Source organism: Macaca nemestrina, chromosome 11, assembly GCF_043159975.1.
Source record: "Macaca nemestrina isolate mMacNem1 chromosome 11, mMacNem.hap1, whole genome shotgun sequence".
In the NCBI taxonomy this organism is placed as follows: Eukaryota; Metazoa; Chordata; class Mammalia; order Primates; family Cercopithecidae; genus Macaca; species Macaca nemestrina.
The window spans coordinates 49,344,058-49,366,565 of record NC_092135.1 but is presented as its reverse complement, the minus strand read 5'-3'; the positions used below and the strand labels follow the sequence as shown (position 1 = coordinate 49,366,565).

General features: G+C 36.4%; 1 protein-coding gene across 7 annotated transcripts in view; it reads right to left on the bottom strand.

Moving 5' to 3' along the window:
* LOC105492666 (replication timing regulatory factor 1) overlaps positions 1-22,508 on the bottom strand; it is an 82,206-nt gene that overhangs the window by 21,427 nt on the left and 38,271 nt on the right. For 6 of the 7 annotated variants that reach the window (XR_003020661.2, XR_003020660.2, XM_011759908.3 and 3 more), the window contains 15 exons: positions 22,130-22,229; positions 18,157-18,421; positions 16,653-16,695; positions 15,340-15,542; positions 14,379-14,478; positions 13,164-13,283; positions 11,913-12,064; positions 10,855-10,935; positions 10,715-10,769; positions 7,067-10,285; positions 5,053-5,199; positions 4,650-4,727; positions 4,445-4,560; positions 3,334-3,487; positions 544-652 (listed from right to left, as the gene is read on the bottom strand). Coding sequence is in view for 5 of the 7 variants with exons in the window: in XM_011759908.3 (XP_011758210.2) it covers positions 544-652; positions 3,334-3,487; positions 4,445-4,560; positions 4,650-4,727; positions 5,053-5,199; positions 7,067-10,285; positions 10,715-10,769; positions 10,855-10,935; positions 11,913-12,064; positions 13,164-13,283; positions 14,379-14,478; positions 15,340-15,542; positions 16,653-16,695; positions 18,157-18,421; positions 22,130-22,229 (4,942 nt within the window). In the remaining 2 variants the exon portion in view is untranslated. The remainder of the gene's footprint in view (positions 1-543; positions 653-3,333; positions 3,488-4,444; positions 4,561-4,649; positions 4,728-5,052; positions 5,200-7,066; positions 10,286-10,714; positions 10,770-10,854; positions 10,936-11,912; positions 12,065-13,163; positions 13,284-14,378; positions 14,479-15,339; positions 15,543-16,652; positions 16,696-18,156; positions 18,422-22,129; positions 22,230-22,508) is intronic. The other variant, XM_024796273.2, reaches the window with a different exon arrangement.

Below are 22,508 nucleotides of genomic sequence, written 5' to 3'. Positions count from 1 at the left end.
TGCAGCCTCTGCCTCCTGGGTTCAATCCATTCTCCCACCTCAGCCTCCCAAGTAGCTGTAATTACTGGCGTGCACCACCACGCTAATTTTTGTATTTTCAGGAGGGACGGGGTTTCATCATGTTGCTGAGGGTGGTCTCAAACTCCTGACCTCAAGTGAACCACCCACCTTGGCCTCCCAAAGTGCTGGGATTACAGGCATGAGCTACCATGCCCAGCCTACCACAGTTTATTATTCTGTGCTATTCTCATAGATTATTCTGTGCTATTAAAGAAATTTAAAAATGGGTAGACTACTTCATTTATTAATATGACTAGAAGTATATAGTTTATATCCTTGAGACCTTGATGGAGAAGTTGACAAGAAAAACAAGTAGACACATTTGATGTCCATTCGTTTAGTTTTTCACATACTTCACATTAAACATAAAATAATTGTTGAAATAATAAGGCATGGTCAAATTAGATTAAAACTGAAAACAAAGTATTTCAAGAAAGTCAGCTGATCTTCTAAATAAAATTATCCCACTTTGCTAAAATATACCTGAGGCAAGTCTTTCCTCATCAGGTGACAAAGATTTATTTTCTATTCCATTTACTGTTTTTTCAGAAATATCAAAAACTGGAATCTCTTCTAGTCCACGAGTCTTCACCTTGTTTACACAGTTGGAGCAGAAAAAAGGCAAAACAAAACCAAAAACAAAAACAAATTAAAATTTACTTCTAATAGGAGTAATAGTACAAACACTGGAAAACATATTGTATGAACCTATGTTCTACCTCCCATCACAATTAAGAGCTAATATTGCTAAGAAAGTAGGTTCTAACTTCACAAAATACAGCATTACAAATTATTTCCTCAAAGAGAGGGTTAGAATTTAATAATATTTCATAATGGTTTTCTCAGGAAATATAGCCATGGCAGCTAAGAAAATTACATTCTATTTCCCAAGTTCAAGAATGTGGTATAGCCGGGCGCGGTGGCTCTCGCCTGTAATCCCAGCACTTTGGGAGGCCGAGACGGGCAGATCACAAGGTCAGGAGATCGAGACCATCCTGGCTAAGACGGTGAAACCCCGTCTCTACTAAAAAATACAAAAAACTAGCTGGGCATGGTGGCGGGTGCCTGTAGTCCCAGCTACTTGGGAGGCTGAGGCAGGAGAATGGCGTGAACCCGAGAAGGAGCTTGCAGTGAGCTGAGATCCGGCCACTGCACTCCAGCCTGGGTGACAGAGCAAGACTCCGTCTCAAAAAAAAAAAAAAAAAAAAAGAAAAAGAAAAAAAGAATGTGGTATAAAAAAGTCTATACCAGAGACTTCCAAGCTTAAATAAAATACAGATTTTTTTTTTTTTTTTAAAAGAACACAATTTTCTAGCTGGGTGCGGTGGCTGCGGTGGCTCACCCCTATAATCCCAGCACTTTGGGAGGCTGAGGTGGGGAGATCACTTGAGGTCAGGAGTTCCAGACAGCCTGGCCAACATAGTGAAACCCCATCTCTACTAAAAACACAAAAATTAGGGTGCCTGTAATCCCAGCTATCCGGGAGGCTGAGGCAGGAGAATTGCTTGAGTCTAGGAGGTGGAAGCTGCAGTGGGCCGAGATCACGCCCCCATGCACTCTGGCCTGGGTGACAGAGTGACACTGTCTTTAAAAATAAAATAAAATAAAATAAAATAAAATAAAATTTTCTTAAGTGTTTCTAGGACTTACGGACCACTGGTTGAGAAAATACTAAGTTCAGTAAGTTAACTTTCTGAAAATAGTAAGTTCAGTAACCATATGACTCAGCAATTCCACTTCCGGGTATATATACAAGAGAAATGAAATCATCTATCCATATAAAAACTTGTAGACACAGCAGCATTACTCGTAATAGCAAATGGTAGAAACAACCCAAATGTCTGTCAACTGGATAAACAAAATGTGGTATATACATATAATGGATATTATTCAACCTCAAAATGCAAACTTTTGAGGATAAACCTTGAAAACATTATGCCAAGTGAAAGAAGCCAGTCACAAAAGATCACAAGTTGTACAACCCCACTTTTATGAAATATCTAGAATAGGCAAATCTATAGAGGAAAAGTAGGCATTGGCTGGGCAGTGGAAATGAGGAGTGATAGCTAATGGGTCAGTGTTTCTTCTTTGGGTGATGAAAAAAGACTCAAAATTAGATCATGGGGAATATTATTTAACTGAATATATTAAAAACTAATTGTACATATAGGGTAGGTGAATTTCACAAAATGTAAACTGTATCTTAGGAAAGCTGGTAAAAAAACCTAATTCTCATAGACTTTCCCAGGACCCATGGAAACTGAATAAGAAAATACTTTAGAAACTAAATCTGTGAGACAGAAAATTACTAGTAGTTTTGGTTCTCTCTTATGAGTAACCGGTTAACAAACGTTTAGAAGATCACAAGTAAGTTAATATAAAATCAAGGACCTTCAAGAATACAGCAGAAGTCTTCAGTGGCTGGCAAACCCCAGGTCTGAGAAATTCTGATTCAGAACACTGCTTACTCTATTTTTCATGTATTCAAAACTTCTGATACAGGTTGAGTATGCCTACTCCAAAAACGGAATGTTTTTTGGATGGAATGGAATCCAAATTTGAAGCTTTTTGAGCACTGACATGATGCCTAAATGCTCTAATGAGTGTTTTGGATTTCCAGATTAGGGATACTCAACTGACAAGTAGCTGTATAATGCAAATATCCCAAAATCGAAATAAATCTGCTAAAGTCCAAAACATTTCTGGCCCTAAGCAATTCAGATAAGGAATACTCAAAGGAATACTCAATCTGTACTGCCAATGGATAGAGGGTCTCTGAATGGGTTTCAGTAGTCTGAATCCTTCTGAAATTATACACAAAATATTCTGTATAGTTTTATAGCAGGGAAGAATCTTAGCTTTCATCACCATCTTGAAAAATGCCCAATGACCCAAAATGTTCAAGTGCACAATACTGACAAAAAGGAAAAGTAAGAAAAATAAGTCACAAATGTGGTAGGCATCAAAATCAAAATACTGTGACCTACAAATTTGTGTGGTTTTGGTAGATATTTGGATTTGAACATCTAGGTTATAGCAGTAGCAGCCATGGAATCAAATACCAAATGGTGGAAATGAAAGAGAGAAGGGGATGAACAGAACTCAAAGAGAAAACAATTTAAACATTTATCTGAGGTGCAATACATAAAGACAGTACAAAATAAATGAATCAATTTCCCTGTGCCATTATGAAGTGATCTTTTAACAAACTTCTGTAACCGTACTGCTACGTCATTTATTTATATACATCGTAGCTAACATCTAAGTTTTTACCTGCTGCTCATGATATATTCTGAGAGCCTTTTTTACATTGGACACTTTTGGAGAACGGATAGGAAGAGTTTTTATTTCAGATGCTGTAAGAGTACTCAAATCACCAATAGTTTTTATATTCTTAGCTCTAATGAGTTGTCCCAGGCCTCTTGCCCTACACAAAACAGAAACAGGAAATTATAATTATACAATTTTACTTATATGCTATTTGCAAGGGTTTATCCAGTTGAATTTCTCCATTTAAGCTCAATCATAACTGAGGTTTGCCCACAGTGAAGACAGGCACATGTATGTGTAATTTAAAATAAAATTTGAATCTGATGTGTGTGTCTGGTATAAGCAATAGTACTGGAAACTGAATGAGCCTATTGCGTACCTTGTGCTTTACATACATCTCTTTAATAGATAATTCTTAAGTATGCATAATCGCCTCCCCAACTTTAATCAGAAATGGACTTGGTATGTCTGACACACATTATTGAATCATTAAATTCCTCAGAGAATTTTAAGAATACTTCATCTCCTATTGGGGATTATGCCATGACAGGGCAGCCTGATTAACAGAGAAACTATCTCAAGGCATCACAAACTACCTAAAACAATTCTTTTAATCAAGATAGAGTGAACGACCTACACGCAGGCATTTAAGTTTCCAAGACTTAAAACATCAAGGAAATAAACTTCTAATTAGAAACAAAACAAAACACCTGATCAACAGGTTTTATGTATGTGAGTCTCATGCTTCTTACACATGATGACTTAACAGCTATGTAGTTTTGGTGGTAATCTTTGTAAACTACATCCTATAAAGTAGAAATGATATTCATATATTCCTCATAAGGTTTATATTTGGATTAAACAAGATAATGGATATAAGGGTTCAATGCAGCACCTGAAATATTACGCATACATCTTACTATATTAAGATAAATGTTTCTCATATTGCCTTATCTGGCCTACCTTCTCAGTTGTATTTTTATTTCAAAAATAAAATGTGTGTGAGAGGAATACATGCCAATCTATTCTAAACATGAGAACCAAGCATTCAAACAGTCTTCTTAAATAAAGTGGCATCTTGGAATATAACCAAGAAGCCTAAATAACCACTTACCACATGTTTGATGTAATCTGAGGTAAAATGATGTCAACTGGTGCCACACAGTTCACCAAAGCTGGGTAAACACTTTCTGTTGGGCATGGTATGGACTCTTTGGCCATTTCTGAAATCTTAGAATAAATTTCAGAAGCTGTTACACAGAGGTCAACCGACTGAACATGAAAATATAAAGTGACATGAAAACTAAAGCACTTCTTACTAAACACTTCTTTGAGCTCTTAAATTTAGGGCTACGTGATCCTGGGGACAGAAATCCTTTGGCTGAAGTGGTATTATGCTAGATAGAAGAAAGGAGAGAAAAAAACACTCAGAACCCTAGATGACTATAATTTTACAATTTTTACAACTTAGACTGCAATCATGTCTTTAAAATTTCAAAAAACATAAAAAGAGTAATCTACTGCCTAATCAATTACTTGCTGGATCATTACTGCCTCTTACCACCTCTTCTCTTCCTTTCTGCTTACCGTGTAGCAGACAAAAGAATGTATTTCAAACCAAGGAAGAAGTTTTTCAAATATGTAGTTTATTTTATGACACATCATGCACATGTAATTCTGTGTCTGTATACGTATATGTACATTTTAAAGCCTATAGCTTACCTTAGATTGTGTAGTAGGAGAAGTTTTCACACTTTTTCCTATAGGAGAACTATTTGAAGAATGGGACCTAACAATAGAGCATCGTCTATCAATGTCATCTGCCAATCCTGCTTGGTATATTGGATCTGCAAAGGAGACACGGCGAACCTGAAAACACAGGTCAGGATTTTACTTAACAAAATTAAAGTTTTTAAAAAATTACACCATACATTTTCATTATGAGATTACCCAAAAATAGAACGTGGGTTTAGAAAAAAGTCAGCTGCACAGTTCGTAACAACTGCCTTCACAGATCATATTAACTCAATACCTCAATTCATTCTAATTTTCTATATGTTAAACTGTCTCTGCATAATACCAAAGACTGTGAAAAAGGTATAGTAGCAAAAACTGAACAAAGCCACATGTGGCAGTTAGAAGATCTAGATTCTAGTAAGTTTATGGGATTACCAGATGAGAAAGAAAACTGATGTAAAAACAGAAATAGGCCTGGTGCGGTGGCTCATGCCTGTAATCCCAGCACTTCGGGAGGCCGAGGGAAGCAGATCACCAGGTCAGGAGTCCAATATCAGCCTGACCAACATGGTGAAACCTTATCTCTACTAAAAATACAAAAATTAGCCGGGCTTAGTGGCGCATGCCTGTAATCCCAGCTACTCAAGAGGCTGAGGCAGGAGAGTCCCTTGAATGTGCGAGGCGAAGGCTGCAGTGAGCCGAGATCGTGCCGCTGCACTACAGCCTGGGCGACAGAGTGAGAGTGTTTTTTGCTCAAAAAACAAGCAAGCAAGCAACAAAACAAAACAAAAAACTTAATCTCTAGATTCTCAGCAGAAGAATTTTCAGTGGATCTTGCAAAGTTTATACACCATATGAATAACAGGAACAGGGATTTTGAAGAAACTTTTTTTTTTTTTTGAGACAGAGTCTTGCTCTGTCGCCAGGCTGGAGCGCAGTGGCACAATCTCAGCTCACTGCAACCTCTGTGTCCTGCGTTGAAGCGATTCTCCTGCCTCAGCCTCTCAAGTAGCTGGAACTACAGCTGTGCGCCACCACGCCCAACTAATTTTTGTCTTTTTAGTAGGGACAAGGTTTCTCCATGTTGGTCAGGCTGGTCTTGAACTCCCAACCCTCAGGTGATCCACCCGCCCTGGCCTCCCAAATCCCACGCCTGGGATTACAGGTGTGAGCCACCTAGCCTGGCAGAAGGAACATTTTCAAAGTATGTTCGTTGAAGGCAAAAAGCCAGGTGTCATGTCTATATATGCACGCTTGTATATATAAAATGTATTCTACAATGAATAGTAGGTTCAAGTTCAAAATTAAGGAATGCCAACATCATACCTTTACAGTACATCTATTTTGTTAAGTAGAAGACAAGTTGAGTTATGTAAATACATTTAACTTTTCCTACTTTTTAATTCATTCATTCAACAAACTATGTGAAAGGCACAGGGCCTGAAGCTAAAGCATATATATATATTATAATCCAACTTTTCTAAAGTAAAAGATCTATAATTTAGCTGAGGAAATGGGGATATAAATAACTATAAATAAGATCATATCTACAAGTTGATGAAGGCACATGAGATTTAATTAGATATGGTCTGGAACACATATGTAAAATGTAAAACAGCATAATGTTTCAACACACAACAACTGTTAAATCTGCTTTATCAATGGCAGTGTTGCCTATATTCCTAAATCTGTTTCCTCATATTATGGTATTGGGAGCCGAAAAGATGTTAGGAGCCTTATCAATTTTCCCAAAAGTGAACAATGTGCAAAGCTGCATAAAGATCTTTAGTGTTGTAAAATGAAAGATTTATCTAAAAAGCTTCAGTCTCCTTTTTTCAAAACCTTTTCTTCTACCTATCTTTTCCCTAGCAACCATTATGGTAAATAATCAAATGAGTGGCCATATAATAATATTTTGTCATTCACCAGAGGTCACTGTATGGCCAAAATATCCCAACCAAATACTGGGTTCCTTAATATTCAGCCTCATTCTCCTTACCTTGTTAACAGGGGATGAGATTTCCTCTTCTTGGGATCTTTTTAGTCCTCTCTTTAAAATGCTCGTAGATGGAGAAGCCAAAGGAGACCAGACACAGCGTGTCTGCATGCCACTAGGACTGTCATTTGCTGACAGAAGTGAAGGATCAAGTTCCCTTAGTTTTTGAGGAGATGCATTATTGTCTTCTGTTATTAGTTCAGAGATAGCTGTTCCAGATGTCAGAGACTGTGATGGTTCCTCCACTTTCTCTGAAGTATGGTGATCTTCCTGTAAAATATCACTTTCCATTACCATGTGATTGCTATCTAATTTTTCTTCAGATTTACTACATTCAGTATTTGTTTCAGTTTTATTAGCGTCAGTGAGTCCTTCTTCGGTGCTCATTTCAACTGTGTCACGAACAAAGTTTTCCACTTCTGCAGTCAACATTTTTGTTTCAGCTTCATCAGGCTTTGGGGTTTTGGTATTTATGCCCTCATTCTCTGTTTCACCATCATGACCAGTTTCAGCCTTCAACTCGCCAATCATCATTTCTTCATCATTTTTCATTTCTGTATTTGTTTCTTCAGATGATTGTGGATCAGACACATCATTTAGTTCCCCAGCTGCTGTTTGATCAGAAATCTCAGTTTGAGCATTCAATTTTACAGGTGTAATATTATCAGAAAGACTAATATCTGAATTAAATTCCTTAGTTGCTACTTCTTTAGCATTCAGTTTAGCTGTGTCTGCTTCAGAGTCATCATTTCTTTTATTTTCTATTGCTGCTTCTTCAGAAATACCAGTTTTGGTTGTCTCTTGTTCACGGAAGCTAGCTTCATTTCCTACATCCAATTCCATAGTTTCTACTTTCTCTAGATTGGATTCTGTTACTTTACATGCATTTCCTTCAACAGTAACATTCTCGAGACTCATTTCCATTTTGGGGGTTTCTTCTGGTTTTTCTTTTGTCTCCAAAGATTCCTGTGAAACATTTTTCGAGTCACCTAAACACGGGCCAACAGTTTTAAAATTTTCATTAGGTGACTCTTGGCTTTCAAGAGAGATTGCTTCACTAGAATCCATATCACAAGTTTCCTCTCCAAAGTTTACTATTCCAGAAGGAAGAGATTCTTGCATAGTGTTTTCTTTTGATTTGGTTTCAGAAATAATTAATGAATCATTAATAGTATCATTATCCTCTTTGAGACCCAAATGAAAATTCACACTATGATGTTCATCTAAAAATTGTCCTTCAGAATATGGATTAGCTTGAGAAGTTTCTGACGTGCTTACAGGTGCTTGCACATCTGCCTTTTTTGTTTCACTAACCTCTACATCATTATTTTCTGTATTCTTTAACCCAACGAGTGACTTTTCCTGAGGCTGTGATTTTTCCCCACAGCAATCACAACCTTTAGATCTCCTCACTCTCCTACTTCTCTTGTGTTGGCATTCAAGTGTTTGAAATGTTTTTTCTGAAAGCGAAGAAACATCTGATATCCCGATTTTTGAGGATTCTCCCAAACTACAATTATCAAAAGAGTCTCGCTTATGTAATCTCTTAATGGCATTTCTAGTCCTTAGATTTGATTCTGGCACAGGTAGACTTGTAAAGGAATGTTCAGCATATTTGCTAGTTTCATTTTTTTCCTCACATGGATTTGGTAAATCATCAGGAACTTGCAATAAATCTGAAGTTACTGTAGAATCCTGACATATTACAGTACTACTTTCATCTTGTTTTTCACAAATCTGAGGTTTTATGTTTACGTCTTCTTGGGAACTTGCTTTACCATCATGTGACTGATTTTCAGCTTTTATACATTCCTGTTTCACCACTTTCTCTTCTTGATCTTGAATGTCAACACTTTCGTTGCTTTTGTTTTTCCATTTTCCAGATCTCTTCTTCTTAGAACCTTCTTCTTTTGCCTCCGAACTATCAGATTCTGAGTTTTCAATGCTGGAAAGCAAACCCTGAGAGGCTCTTCTTGTTTGATACCGTGTTCGGCCTCTGACTAGTTTCTCAGAGGACTTATCTATATCCTGACTACCATCCCCCTCAGACTTAATGTTATCAGGGTCTGGCTTTTTTTTGTTTTGTTCAGTTTCTGCATTAGCACTGGTTTCCCCAAGAGTCTTCTCATGTAAATTATTTCCTTTCTCAATTAAATTCTCCGGTACAGTTTGTTCAGAAATCAGTTTTTGTTTAGGTAAAACATCATCTTTTATATGCAACGGACTCTTCTGAAGAGGTTTTTCTTCTTCCTTACGTCGTTCCTTTTTTTGATGATTATTTTCTTTATCTTGGCTTTCAGTGGTAGACTCTATTACTTCTGAACGTCGCCTTGACGACCGTCTAAGGGTTTTCTGATTTGGAGTTATCAGAACCAGACTATCCTCATTTACCAATTGATCTGTTGATAATACTACTGGGGGTGTATTTTCTTTGGATTCCAAATTAATTTCTACATTTTTCTCCTCAACAGTATTAGTTTCCAATAATACAGCATTTTCCATTGTTGCTGCTTTAAGCTTTGTATTGTCATGCTCCATTACAGATTCAGAAAGATGAACCTGATTATCTGACACACATTCTGTTTGATTAAGCAAACCAGATGGGTTATTTTCTAAGACTACCATGCCTTCAATAGATTCCTCAGTATTTTTCTCCTGCTCAGATTTTATTAAGGGCTTAGACCTTTTACTCCCTGTTTGTTCAGCTTTACCAGCTCTCCGGCTTGATCTCTTAGTTCCATTCACTATTTTCTCAGAATCAGATTTTGAAAAAGTCCCTTCTCTTTGCTTTGCTTTTGGTAGAAAATCTGTTTTAATCATGGTTTCCTGGTTATTTTTCACTGTAACAGTTGATGAAATATTATTCAAGGGGGATGGACTAAAAGGTCTATTTTCTGAACCATCAAACTTCTCCAAAGTAATAAAGGTTTGCCTCCGACTTGTAGGGCATGGGGGAGTTCCAGAAACAGTGGCATTAGAAACTGAACTACTGCTGACAACGAAAGAATTTTCTGTACTAGATGCACATTCAGTTGATGTTTTCTTTGATGAAATTAAAGCTTTTTTTCTGTCATCATTATTACTGTTCGACATTTCTGGACTGGTTTTGTCAAGAGAACCACACTCATTATTTGAAAGGGAGGCCTTTTCAGGATGTTCATCCGTACCACGGTCTTCCGTGACATCTTGAGGAATGACAATGTCACTGTCCATTTGCTCCTCCTGCACAGAAATACATATATATATACACACACACAGATTAATAGCTGGCAAACGAGTTTGACTTTCTGGGAAAACTTTAGTGTAAAACTTCAGTAACCCAAAGATAGTCACTGACATAATATATGGCAACTATTCCAAAGTTAGTGGTAGATACCTAATAGTTTGTGTTCCTAATAGTAAACATTCAAGAAAAGCCAAGTACATTTATTTTACACACACACACACACACACACGCACACACGCACACTGACTAGTGTCTGCTGATATTCTGCTAGTATCTGAATGGGAGTTAACAGGAAATCATACAATAAATCTACAATAAATCTTAAAATTAATAAATGGAAGACCTACAGACATTTCAGCAGTTTAACAGACTGTATAATAGAAGGGTGATTCTAAAAAGCCCAAAATATGAAATGCCAAACATACCGTAATCATCATCTTAGCAACTTCCTTTGGTTTTCTGGTTAAAGTAGGAATTTCCCTGAAATAAACATAAGAATATTGCTTTTATAATTGTTTGACAATGAATAAAACAGATATAAAAGTTTGATGGCTTCTGTACTTACATAGACTCTTCCTGACTATACTGAGTAAATAAGGTATCCTGGGAAACATCCAGATTATTATACATGGCAGGAATATCACACCTGAAAAAAACTGTATATAAGTAACTTCAAAAACCGGATGATATCCTGACAATTAGCAATTAAACTTATGGCTAGGGACGGTGGCTCACGCCTGTAATCCCAGCACTTTGGAAGGTTGAGGTGGGAGGGCTGCTTGAGCTCAGGAGTTCAAGACCAGCATGGGCAACATGGCGAAATCCTCTCCCTACAAAAAATAAAAAATTAGCTGGGTATGATGGCATGCATCTGTAGTCCCAGCTACTTGGGAGGTTGATGTGGAAGGATCACTTGAGCCTGGGAGGCAGAGACTACAGTGAGCAGAGATCATGCCACTGTACTCCAGCCTGGGTAACAGAGACAGACTCTGTCTCAAAAAAAAAATAAAACAAAACATCAAAAGAAACTTACAATTCTACTAAATTGTTATAAAATCATAACCTAAAGGTGTATTTCCCAGATATTCCATCAAACTGTCTTCCCCTCCCAATCTACCTCAGAGAAGAAATTCAGTTTATAAATATTTGGTACATTACTAGGTTAGCTTTATACATTATGAAATGCATTTATGTACAGTATAACTTTTGGCATTAAAATTCAGTACATGTGGCTGGGTGCGGTGTCTCACGCCTGTAATCCCAGAACTTTTGGAGGCCGAGGCGGGCGGATCACAAGTTCAGGAGATCGAGACCATCCTGGCTAACATGGTAAAACCCCGTCTCTACTAAAAATACAAAAAAATTAGCCAGGCATGGTAGCACGCGCCTGTAGTCCCAGCTACTCGGGAGGCTGAGGCAGGAGAATGGCGTGAACCCAGGAGGCAAAGCTCACAGTGAGCCGAGATCGCACCACCGCACTCCAGTCTGGGCGACGGAGCAAAATTCCATCTCCAAAAAAAATTAGTACACGTATTTTAGTTCTAAACACAAAGTTACGGTTTTCTTGCATGAAATCTAAGCTTGAATATCAAATACCCAACTCAAGATAAAAGGCCTACAAACCGCTTTGTTTTGAGAACTTCTTTTTGATGCTCAGTTAAAATTCTTTCCTTTGCATCTTTTCCTTGTGGAGGTATAAACACAAAGTCAGTAGACTTTTCCTCTTCCAAAAGAATTTCATTCTTTACTTTTAAAGATGAAGATTCAAGTTTCAGCTGCAGATTTGAAAAAATAAGCAAATGTACATTTTAGTTTCCAAATTATTTTCCAATATTTCTATCACTCTCTTCTAATAATGACACCATTTTTCAATAGTGATTACGAAGTTCATGATACTCATGATCAGTAACAAATTAGTACAATGTTCCCCACTTTCTTTCTGCATCTAATAAGTACTGAGAAAGTAGAAAATATTAAATCTCTTTACAAAGTAGGCAAGTCTGTGCTTAACTACAAAGTATGGACAAAACCGTTTGTCAGGCCAACACATGGAAATGAACTGATTTGGAGGGAGGAGAGTATATTTGCAGCTCTCAAGTTGAGGCAGGACTTAGTCAAGTAAAAGTCACCAATACAATATGCCCTACATACAATTAACTTTGGTACTACAATGTTATCTTAATAAATGTTCATTGGAACCATTGCTTTAATTCTACTTATAGCTGCTACAAGAATGTGGCAGAGGTATTCTTAAAAAATAACACTTTTCTTTCATTTCACCAGGGCCATGGTCTCAAGATTCTAGAATAACCTTTACTGGAGGCCATGGAAGAGAGAACTGTTGTCTAAACGTCAGTTAACTGGCAACTAGCATGATACTTAGTTCAGATTTGAGCTTAACATAGGTGTCTTATCTAGGCATTATTTATTTCTAATCAAAATATTAAGTTCTGAAATAACAATTCTAAACAAAAGTTCTAAAATATTTTCCTCTTGTGCTACCTATGTTATTCATAACTGTCTCATTCCATCTCGAGGGGGCTGCTGCCTGGAATAACTACATGTAACAGTTACATAGAAATTTATCTTTCCTAACCAGGAATCATCACCTAAGGCTTCCAGGTTACCATGCTATCCTGGTATTGCTAAGCATTACACAGAAACTTATCTTTCCTAACCAGGAATCATCACCTAAGGCTTCTAGGTTACCATGCTATCCTGGCAGTCTTTCTAGACCAAATGCTCTCAATTCCCCTGCAATCCCAACCTTTATTTAGTCTTTTACAGTTTTTCCATCCAATTTTCAAAGTTATATGTAAGTTACTATATACTTTATCTTTAAAAATTTGATTAAATATACTTTTGAAAACATACTTTGGCTGCTGGTTTTGTATTTTCTTTTTTATTCTTTGTTTGTGCCAAAAATGAATCTCTTTTTCCATTTGATTTTCTCTCCATGCCACTTATCTTCACATTTAATTGTGAATTTTCTGTCTGTTTTAATAAAAACGAAACAATTTCATTAAATACAATAGTAATATTTTGCTTTTCCTTTTCACGTTTTAAAAATTCCTGCCCAATAAATAGTAATTGGAAATAATGTCAAAATTTTTCTAATTATTCAATCCTATAAAAATCGAAGGAAGGAAAGTCACTGTCTAATTCAATAATCGCAAATGGCTTTGGTGTCTCTTTTATACTAGCTGTTTAATACCAATCAATTTTATGAATTCTGAAAATGAGACATATCACATAAATACATAAAGTGAATTAAATTACTAGATTCAAACACTCTAGCTGTAACTGAAAATATTTCTAAGAGAATATTCGAAGCCATAGAACTTTAAACATAAAACAACTGAGGGTTAATAAAGCATGTATGATAGAGCATATTTCCCCTCAACAGAATTTTACAGACGAAATACCACTGAGCTCTTTAACAAGTCTAAATTGTTAGTTATCTGGCAGAAAATTTTTACTTCAGCCAAAACCAAATGCGATACTTAGTTGGCTATTAACAGTCTTTTTTCTCTGAAAGATTCTAAACAAAAACTACCTATACCCTAGCTGCTCCTGAACAGATAATAAGTTTTCTAAGAACACTCCAGCTCACAACTCTATAGTACTAGTGCCTTTAACTCCTAGATCTTCAGGCAGTAATAAAATATTATTAGCCAAAGAAACTTTGCTCCTAATGCGATGTGACAGCAAAGATGTGTTTTTCTGATAGAAGAAATGAGAAAATCAATTTTTTAAAAATGAGAAAATGAACAGCAGCTCTGGCTTAGACATGACTTAGTAACCATTATTTCCAGTTTTTCCAAAGCAACAATTACATATTTTACGCTTTGTGAACAGCACAGATGAGGTACCTGAGTTCAAAAAAAATGATTAATGACAAGAATTAGAGATTATTTACATAAGAATCTCTAGTGAAAATCACAAAAGTAATTTTAGGCCACACAACTGACAAAATGCAAAAAGCCTATGTTACAAACCTCTTTTCTGTTCAGGTTCTACTTATTTATAACTTTCAACAAATAACTTAAATGTTCAAAAACAAATGAACAATAAAACCCCCCAACTTACTCCATCAGAATATGGTCCACTGGATTCCTCCATCATTTCAACAGTTTCCAAACCAGGCAACAGGAGCAGAAACTTTTGTTTGGCTTGCGTTAGTACTGGTCTTTAAAAAAGTACATAAAATACACACCTTAAGTCAAGTAGTACTGGTGAACACTGATGACCTGTTAATAACAGCACTTTAATTTTTAGAGCAGCAAAATACATCTTTATTTTTAAATAAAGACTGTTCCTTACTAGGCATATATAAAACTGGGAGAAACTAGGCAATTTTTGTATTTTTCCCTGTAGTTTTCTGAATTTCCAAATTTTTATCATGGAAAATTCTAATAAGAAGTAGAATATTATATAAAGTATTCATGTCTAGCTTTAATAATCGTCCAGGCAGGGCATGGTAGCTCACGCCTATAATCCCAGCACTTTGGGAGGCTGAGGCGGGCGTATAATGAGGTCAGGAGACCGAGACCATCCTGGCTAACACAGTGAAACCTTGTGTCTACTAAAAATACAAAAAATGAGTCAGGCATGGTGGCACGCATCTGTAGTCCCAGCTACCCGGGAGGCTGAGGCAGGAGAATCACCTGAACCCGGGAGGCGGAGATTGCAGTGAGCCGAGATCGTGCCACTGCACTCCAGCTTGGGCAACAGAGTGAGACTCTATCTCAAAAAAAAAAAAAAAAAAAAAAAAAAAAAAAAAAAGTTGTCCATTTCCTGTCCTCCTTTGTCTCTTTTATTAAGGATAATTTAAACTGCTTTTCTTGGTTCCTGAAATCAAGGTTATTCTAAGCACCTACGAGAAGGTGAAATAATGTTTAATAACTATTGTGTATTCCAAATATAATATTTCAACTAAGGAATCCTCTGTAACAATACCCCATAAGAAAAGATTATTTTAAACCAAAATATCAATCTACATGATCACAACAGAATAGTTAGTTGTATGTAAGTTTTGTTGTTAGCATACTTTAACTCTTCAGGATAAACCAACAGCGTCACTTTAGCAAATGTGGCATTCCAGAACTGAGCACTCTGTTTTCGAATCTGTTTATTCTTGTGCAGAAATATTATGCATAATAGTGGGGAGAGTTGTTCAAGAAGTTCACTGTCGTAAGTTCCGGTGTAGCTGAATTGTAGGCAAGCAATAATTTCTCCCAGTAGCTTTTCTAACTAGGAAAAAGGAAAAAATAAAAGCAAAAAATATACTAAACATTAACTCACAGAATATGTGTTGCTATTTCAATTTTTAAAATTAAGATAATTTTAAACTAACCCCCATTGTTGCCTTAAATATATATCCCTCTTTATAACTCGACAAATTATCAGGTGAATTTACTTTGGTTAATATTACAGTTCAATTTTGAACTTATTTTCTATTAACAAAAGAAATTATGTTTTTGTAATAATTATAACAAGACAAATAGTTGCCTACATATGTTCACCTAGAAAACTTTGGGTCCAATCGCCATCATATATAAAGGGATAAGCTAAGAGTTGATTAACAACTAGGCTGGGCTCAGTGGTTCACGCCTGTAATCCCAGCACTTTGGGAGGCCAAAGCAGGCAGATTGCTTAAGTTCAGGAGTTTGAGACCAGCCTGGACAACATGGCAAAACCCTGCCTCTACAAAAAATACAAAAATTAGCCAGGAGCGGTGGTGTGTGCCTGTAGTCCTAGCTACTTGGTAAGCTATGGTGGGAGAATCACCTTGAACCCAGGAGGGCAGGAGTGTGGTAAGCCGTGATCATGACACTGTACTCCCACCTGGGTGGGATTTTGTCTCCAAAAAAAGAAAAAACAAAACAAAACCAACCTGTAAATGTGTTCATATAGTGTTATTAAATGTCCATTAAAAATGATGAACAGGCAAAGCATGGTGGCTCACACCTATAATCTCAGCACTTTGGGAAGCCGAGGCAGGCAGATCACTTGAGGTCAGGAGTTCGAGACAAGCCTGCCCAAAATGGTGAAACCCTGTCTCTACTAAATATACAAAAAACTAGTTGGACTTGGTAGCATGTGCCTGTAGTCCCAGCTACTCAGGAGGCTGAGGTGGCAGAATCACTTGATCCCAAAAGGTAGAGGCTGCAGTGAGCCAGGATCCTGCCACTGCACTCCAGCTTGAGTGACAAGAGTGAAACTCTTGTCTCCAGGAAGAAAAAAAAAAAAAGAAAGAATAACCCCTTTAAAAATCAGCAGAATTATGTTTAAGAAAATTATCTAAACCCTATCATTTTCTCATCATGAAAGTATGGTTTATGGACAATTGTCTATTTTTACCTTGTTGTTCAGACAACTATATACTTTAGGAACTTCATCAAGCCTAGGAAGGAAAACACATAAAATAGAATACCATTTATATTTCTGCAAGTTAACACTGTACTATCTATCAAGCTAATCCTAAGAAAAAGGTAATAAAGACATAATAAATATAAATTGATGATATAAAAAGGTGTCCAAAGACTTTACAAGTAAAAAAAACTCAAATGCTAAATATTAAGCATAAAACCATCCCATCTTTGAAAAATGAATCACAGAAAATATCTACAATAAGCCTCAAAGTAATAATCATATTAATTGCTTGTTTCTGTACATTTCTTTTCGGCATTATTTTTAATGTAATATAGACTTAAAGATTTGCAAAGAAAAGTTCATGGATTTGGGGGTTGTACTTTATAAAATCTGTTCCAAAAATATTCTGTTAATTTATGAAAGATAAACTGTCCTACGATTGAACCACACAAGCTTGCTGTAAAGAATATTGATGAATCCTTTCAAAATGCTTGTACAAGTTTGTTCCCGGGGCTTTTTTTTTTTTTTTTCTTTCAGGTTTTAAGGCACTGCTTGCTTCGATTCAAATAAAGGGTGATGCAAAATTAATTCAATTTTTTGGAGAGCAATTCAGAAACATAAATGTGTATGCCCTTTGAACCAACATTTTTACTAATTTTCTACAGAAATAGCGGCAAATGTGGGCAATGATTTACGTATAATGTTCAACTGTTATGAGGGAAAATACTAGAAAAACATGTATGTCCAAGAGTCAGAAATTGGGTAAAAAGTTAACAGAATCACGTGTAGACATTTTTAAAAATGAGATTTTTGTGTATATGGTACAGAGATAGCCATCCCTCAGTATCCATAGGGGATTAGCTGGCTGTGGTGGCGGCTAATTCCAGGACCACCCTCCTGCCAGGATACCAAAATCCATGGATGCTCAACACCCTAATATAAAACAAGTTGTATTTGCATGTAACCTAAACACATCCTCCCAGGTTTTAAATCATCTCTAGATTCCTTATAATATCTAATACAATGTAAATAATTGTCATACTGTATTTATTTGCATTATTTTTCTTTTTAATTTTTCCAAATATTTTCGATCCAGGGTTGGTTGAATCCATGAATGCAGAACCCATGGATACAAACAGCCAACTGTATTAAGTGCATACCATATAATTAACTGCAAAACAGCATGTCAAGTAGGCTTTCCTATCTATCATGCATTTAATAGGTATGCTTGTTTACATAAACAATTCTGAAAAGATAAGCATTGAAAAGGAAAGGGAAAGGAAAGTAACAGGCAAAACAGAAAGACTTCCAATTTCTCTTTCATATTTCTATATTACTTGAACTCTCTTTTTAACAAAAGTATAGTTTATTACCCTCTCCACAAAATTGTCAAGACTACCATCTACAACACAGCTGATTAAAAAGTAAAAGTTGCGACCTATATTTAAATTGTATACATTTAATTCAAAGCTACTTAGCCCAAAATACTTACTTTGAGTTTTCATAAAATAATGCGAGAGGTCTTGTTAAAGTTGCAAATATTTTTCGGATCATAGAAGGCAAAGAAATATGTACAAGTACACTGGAAATAATGCTGGTGATTGAGTTGCCAATAGTGAAGAGGGTATCGGAATGTGCTTCCTTGAAGCTCAGAGTGTGGAAAGAATAGATCACTTTCACAATAAGTTTAAATAAAGAAGTCAATTTCCCTAGGGGCTCATTCTTCTTTTTGGACCAATCTGAAGGTCTCTGTGGTGCTAAAAACAAAAATTGAATTAAAAACTCAAGTAAACTGAAAATAGGGTCACTGTCCACTTTTACAATGTATAGCTCACATTTAAATGTTAGATACATCAGCTGGGCACGGTGGCTTCATGCCTGTAATCCTAGCACTTTGGGAGGCTGAGGCGGGCGGATCACAAGGTCAGGAGATAGAGACCATCCTAGCTAACACGGTGAAACCCCATCTCTACTAAAAATACAAAAAAAATTAGCTGGGCATGGTGGCGGGCGCCTACAGTCCCAGCTACTTGGGAGGCTGAGGCAGGAGAATGGCATGAACCCGGGAGGCGGAGCTTACAGTGAGCTGAGATGGCGCTACTGCACTCCAGCATGGGCGACAGAGTGAGACTCCATCTCAAAAACAAAAACAAACAAACAAAGTTAGATACATCAAATACATGTCCATTTGTTGACTAACACCCCAAACCAATCATAACATAATGTACCATTAATGGATAAGTATCACTAGAACATTATCTTTACAAATGAGAATGGGAGACGAAAACTAGTTGGTGGATCATGAATATGAATTTCAGAAAAACAAGTCCATTTTTTCTTAGGAATTATAAAATGCATCTCAAACTTTTATTTTACATTTCATAAAATTTCAACAACTAATATGCAAGAAAGTACTAAATTACGTAAGATAGGTTCCAAATTTAAATTTTAAAAGTTAGTTTTAAAAACAAAAAATTTCCACCATGAATGATGGACCATTTCCTTGCTCATCTATAGTACATTGATCCCTACAAATAACATTGAACAAGTCAGAGATGCAAAGCTGAGAAAGAATGCAGTAAGTCTACTGCCTGTTTCCTAGATTTAAAGAAAAATATTTGTCCTAAAAGTACTGTCTCTTTTTTTTTTTTTTTTTTGAGACGGAGTCTCGCTCTGTCACCCAGGCTGGAGTGCAGTGGCAGGATCTCGGCTCACTGTAAGCTCCGCCTCCCAGGTTTACGCCATTCTCCTGCCTCAGCCTCACCCGCCACCTCGCCCGGCTAGTTTTTTTGTATTTTTTAGTAGAGACAGGGTTTCACCGTGTTAGCCAGGATGGTCTCGATCTCCTGACCTTGTGATCCACCCGTCTAAAAGTACTGTCTTTCTTTTGTATCTTTAATCCCTCTGTAAACATCTACCTAGAAGAATAAACCCACATAGCTCTTGCCCAAAAAATATACCCATTCCAAAATTACTTGTTTCTCTCAAACCGTTCTTTTAAGGAACGAGATCTCAAATTTAACAGAAAATGAATGCTTCTAAATTAAAATTAATCTCATATGGTAACATGAAAAACAAATGTTGCTACTAAAAGGAAGTTGATCTTTCTCCTTGGAATCAATTTCTCAGACATTAATGTACATTGAAAAACTATATCCAGATATCCCCTGACAGAATGTTGAGGTGAGGTGACAGCCATATGTCAGGAGACTGGTTACATACAAGTGAATGATCAAGTTGTAAATACATTGAGGGTAACAAAAACCAGGTTTCTCACTATTAGAGACAGTAGAGACAAATACAGAAAGAGGAATAAATAGCATAATCCATGTTATATTAGACAGTAAATGAAAGTTTATCTAGAGAAACAAGTAATTGTGCCACAGTTAGTAGTAATTAACCTTGCAGTGGAAAACCTGGCAGATGCCATCCTCAAACAAACAGCAAGTGTTAACATCACCAGTAATGGGAAAATAATGAATTGAAAAAGAACTACAGCATTATTTCTGTGGCACTCCGGTAAAGAAATGAATGGACCCTGAATCTAATCTTAAAGAAATATGATAATCCCAGATTGAAAGACTCTAAGAAAGTAAAATTGCTTTTTTTTTTTTGAGATGGAGTGTAGCTCTGTTGCCTAGGCTGGAGTGCAGTGGCATGATCTCAGTTCACTGCAACCTCTGCTTCCTGGGTTCAGGAGATTCTCCTGCCTCAGACTCCCAAGTAGCTGAGACTACAGGTGCGCACCATGCCTCACTCATTTTTGTATTTTTAGTAGAGACAGGTTGTCACCCTGTTGACCAGGCTGGTCTAGAACTCCTGACCTCAGGTGATCCACCCACCTTGGCCTCTCAAAATGCTGGGATGACAGGCATGAGCCACTGCACCCGGCCTAAAGTTGCTTTTTGAAGGACACAAAAGACAAGACTGAGGAACTGTTACAGGTTGTCAACTTGCCTAAAACTATACCTTCAAACGGTTTGCGGGGGGGGAAGAATAAAATGTATATTCTGGGGAAGGGGGGAGCAGATAAGATAAATGCAATCAACCGTTAACTGAGGAAGCTGAGTAAATGAATACGAAGTTTCCACGTAAACTCTTGCAATATTTCTCTAAATTTGAAATCATCACAGTGTAAGTCACCAAAAAAAATCCCAAGGCGATCCTGATAACAATTTGCTTTCGGTTAGTCTTAATATTGTTTCCTCTTCTCAACTCCTTTTAAAAATCTCCCCATTACCCGAATTTTACAGCAAGAGGAACTCTGGCTCTGTTTTGCATGGACATGGAGTGGAAAAGACATTTGTAACTGTGGCCTTATAGTTCCTGAATTGGATATTCAGTTAAATCTAATTTCAGAAGTACCAACATAGGTAAAATTATGTCTCTATGAAACTTTGGTGGCTTATAATTTCTGACATTATCTGTTATACAATCTTGGTATACTTATGGTTTTCAGAGATAAGCCTATTTTTGACACACTGAGGTAATCAGATTAGGTCCTGGTCAGCCCAAGAGGAGAGCTAAGATCAGTATGTCAAGAACATCTATAACCTATATTTCTACGGGACTCAGGCCGGGATGCTCTGACCTAAAATATACTTCAGGAGCTTAAAATGTTACTCCATACTGCTACTTAGTAAAAATTCAAAAACCAAAAAAGATTCTAAGAATGTTTTAGAAAACTCATCAATGGCAGATCTTATTGGTAGATAATTTTATGTTCCTAATCTTTAAACAATAAGAAATAATATATCTCAACATCAACTAACATTTTTCATTAATGACAGATTATCACTACCTATATGGTATGAACATATAAATGCAGGTGGATATATTTGACTTCAATCAATTAGCAGATTTTAAAAACTATTTGCTACAAAATAACTTAAAACTAACCAAGGCATATGGTTTTTAAAAAAATCACACAAAACTTGTTATGATCCCAATTGTCCAATTTTAATCATTTACCATTTTTCAGGTAAACAATGAGTTAAATTTTTGTAACATTTCTGGAAAAAAATAACCAATTAACAGATCCCATTGTTTTCTTTAAAATTATAATGTCAATTCAATGATTACTTTAAACAAGGCTTGCAAATAAAAACATTTTAAGTTATGTCTAAGTTTCTTGTCCAGATAATCCTTCATACCAGATGGAATGAGTGAAACCATTTGTACCATTAGGCAATCTCTAATTAGAATAGTATTTATCTTTCTGTGTTGTAAAAAGGAGTAAAGACATTTTGTGTGTGATAGAGATAAGAGAATGATACACAGCATCTGAAAATTAAAAAGAAAAAAGAGAGTACATGTACGAAAGCTCCCAGCATAGTAACTAACATGGTTAAACATGATCAAAAGTTACTAAAATGAGGTGGCAAAGGTATTAGGACTTCCCCTGGCAAAGTTAAGTAGTGCTTATAAAATACTGGATAAACAAAGGTTAAAAAATACATACTTACATTTAACTTTGGGCTGATATTTAATATTATATGGTGAGAAGTCAATACAATCAACCATTACAGTAATAATATGAATAATTCTATCCACGAGCAACAAATTCTAGAGAAGAGAATATCACTGTTAGACATATTCAAGTACTGGGACAGTATTCAACAAGAGTAAGCAACATGAAAAAATGACTGTTACTCCCATATATTCTATGTAACATATGCCACAGCTTACAGTACATTTAGTGCAGCCACTCATGGCTTAACAGAGATCCATTCTGAAAAATGGGTCATTAGGCAATTTCATCTTGTGAGAACACAGGGTACTCACACAAACCTAGATGATACAGCCTACTACACACCTATATAGTCTGTTGTTCCTAAGCTACAA